A 2897-nucleotide genomic window follows, 5' to 3' on the forward strand; every position below is an offset into this window, starting at 1 on the left:
GTTTATTTTCTGTCTGGAAGATCTGTCCAATGCTCAAAGTGGGGTGTTGAAGTCTTCAGCTATTATTGTATTGGGTTATATTTCTCTCATTAGCTCACAGAGGAGGAGCGGGCAGCGAAAGGAGAAAGCAGCCTTCCAGTTATAGATCAGCCCTCAGTTAAAGGTCAGCTTCGGGCAGGCTGGCCTCAGGCGGAGTCAGGGTCAGAGGGGGAAGCAGCAGCGGGGTGGGACTGGGGCGTTCTGCATCTCATTCAGGTCAAGCAGAGTCTGGTCCAGCATCCTCTGTGTACAGAGGTGCTGCTCTTTGGTGCATTTCAGTTTATCTTCCAAGTCATCAATTGTCTTTCCCAGCTTGGCTACCGATCTCTCAGCAAACTCAGCACGCGTCTCTGCCTCCTTGAGTTGATCAGTAAGAATCTTTATCTCTTCCTCATATTTGTCTTCTTTTTGAGAGAACTTTTCTTCAGCAGCACTCAGACACTTCTCTGGTCCATGAGTCTGACCTGCTCATCCATCTCTCGGCAACGGGACTCTGCCCGCTCAGCTGGTTCCTCTGTGCGTTCCAAGTCTCCTCCAGTGATCACCAACTTACAAGCTACCTCTTCATACTTCCTATCTGCCTCTTCTGCAGTGTGCTTAGCTTCTTTGAGTTGGATTTCCTGGAGTTCCACCTTCTCTTCATTTTTTAAGGCCCGGTTTTTGATAACCTTCATATGTCTCTCACTCTCATCAGCAGCTTTTTCAGCTTCTTCCAGCTTTTGCAGGGCAGTGGCCAGGCGCTCCTGAGCACGGTGCAGCTCCTCTTCAACCAGCTGGACCCTACGGAGGCCACCTCAGCCTCGGCCTGTACCCGGGCCCGCCTTTCTCCCTCAACTTCTTGCTGGAGGCGCTCAGCTCGCTCCTTTGCATCATCTGCCTGCTGCTGCAGAACCTGGATCTTGAGCTTCACCTCCTCGATGGTGGTGATCCCAGCCATGGTGCCCACCCAGCTATTGCTCGCGCTCCGGCTCCTGCCTCCTCCGCCCGGCTGTGCTGCTATTTCTATTTTTATCTGTCATGTACCTGTACACATTGCAATGGATTCTTTGGTTTGTTCTCTGTGACACCAATTTTATATTCTGCCATGTACATTGGTTCTTTATTTTAAAATCACATTTAATTTTGATTTTGTATTTTTATGTATTTATGGACTCCTTCATTATCTATTGCAGTTGTTTTTCTCTCAAATGAATTAACTGTAATGTCTTTCTTCTATTTATTCTATGCATATATTTTGATATTCCATTGAAAATGTCAATAGTCTTTTAAATTTTGCTTTGGTTTTTCTAATGTATCATTTTCAGAGGAATGCATTTTGTTTGTGCATTTGGGATGGTGTTCCATTAATCTCTAGTATTATGTTACTACGGATCTTATGGATTTGTGAATCCTTATGTGTGAATCAAAAGAGACTCTCCCAGGCCCAGTATTTGCCAACAGAGGAGATGCATCTGTCTTGACCCCACCGCTGGTCCAACTGGGTCTTGTTAAATACCGTTCTGAAACTTATGGCTGGCAAGTGGATGGCTGTTTTCAATTCTAATTCCACGTACATAATTAGTAGGCATTTAACTCATTCAGTTATTCTGGTTGAGGTAGGATCTCCTACTCTCAATACCTGACTTGTGACAGTTTGAAACGAGGTGGTACGTGAAAAGCTGTATCCTGCTAGTCACTGCTGACATGGATCTTCCTATGTCTCTTCGTATTTCTTAACTTTATGTGATGGTTTTTGTTCCTCAAGACGCAATATAGTATCATACATTTATATGATAATATATGTTGATTTCTGAATTGTGCTGTCTGTATGAAGGTATAGAAAGAGAAATAATAACTAAGGTTAGGGAAGTAAGTGACTGGCCACCTCACAAGCATTGCTCATGGGATTGCTTGCAACCAATTTGTACTCTGGGACCGTGAGTTACAGGGTGGCAGATAGCGTCTTTCTGTCTTTGTCAAGAGTGTTTCATATACTCTGGGTCCATATCAAATCTTGGATTTTTATGCCGTTTTTGCTTCTGAATTTTACTTTTAAGTCATGCAGCTTGTGCAAGTATTCTTCAGATGAGCAGTAAGTTGACTGACATTCTTAGATTTTTTTTTTAATGTACGCATTTTTCTTTTCTTTTAATTTCATGTATATATTTTAGTGGGACGTTAAGGGAAGTCTACAATCCAGAGGTCATTTAAAGTCAAAGACCAAACATGCTATAACTTTAATAATCGTACTGTACTGATTTAGGACAGAGTAGTTTGGGGTTTACAACAGCCTGGGACAAAGGTGGGGGTTAGTGAAAGGCAAAGTTATGTAACACGGAAAGATGAAAGGATGTTGGAAAGAACCGAGGGACGGATGTTTTTCTTAGTCATTCTGGGCTAAGCGTTTCATCAGTTTCTTAGTAGTAATTGGGAGTTAATGTCAGCTCTACCTGTAAGTATACCACTCAGGTCAACTTGTGGTTAATCTGGTTTTAAAAGTGTGAGATCCTGTCTGGGTCCAGTCAGAGTCGAGAGCCACATTCCACTTAGCAATGGCCGCTTCGGTGTAGAATGTGCTATGTATTTACAAAAACACTAGCACTTTATTGGTAGTTTAAGTACTGTATGCGTATTGCCATTGCGTCATTTCAGATCCTTTGAGGAGCAGGTGTCAACATGAAATTATATATGAATGAGATTTTTTGGGGGAAATGTCAGCAGAAGGTAACTGGGAGGGAACAAGATTTTGCTTGGTAGAGCCTTCAGACAATGCTGCAGGGTTGGGACTTGTGAAAGATGAGAGGAAAGGACGGATTGGGTGGGAGGAGTCTCAGACTGCAATGTATTCTGAGAAAGTTTGGAGCCGGCTGACCGGAAGT

At 43.2% G+C, this 2897-nt stretch overlaps 1 protein-coding gene across 1 annotated transcript; it reads right to left on the reverse strand.

Moving 5' to 3' along the window:
* Window positions 1–201: 201 nt before the first annotated feature.
* Window positions 202–976, reverse strand: LOC101032917 (tropomyosin-like). Its single transcript, XM_074406824.1, is given in 3 exon segments — window positions 202–485; window positions 488–826; window positions 829–976. Coding segments are annotated over 3 exon segments (771 nt in total).
* Window positions 977–2897: the final 1921 nt, after the last annotated feature.

The sequence above is a fragment of the Saimiri boliviensis genome, chromosome 9, assembly GCF_048565385.1.
Source record: "Saimiri boliviensis isolate mSaiBol1 chromosome 9, mSaiBol1.pri, whole genome shotgun sequence".
NCBI classification, from domain to species: domain Eukaryota; kingdom Metazoa; phylum Chordata; class Mammalia; order Primates; family Cebidae; genus Saimiri; species Saimiri boliviensis.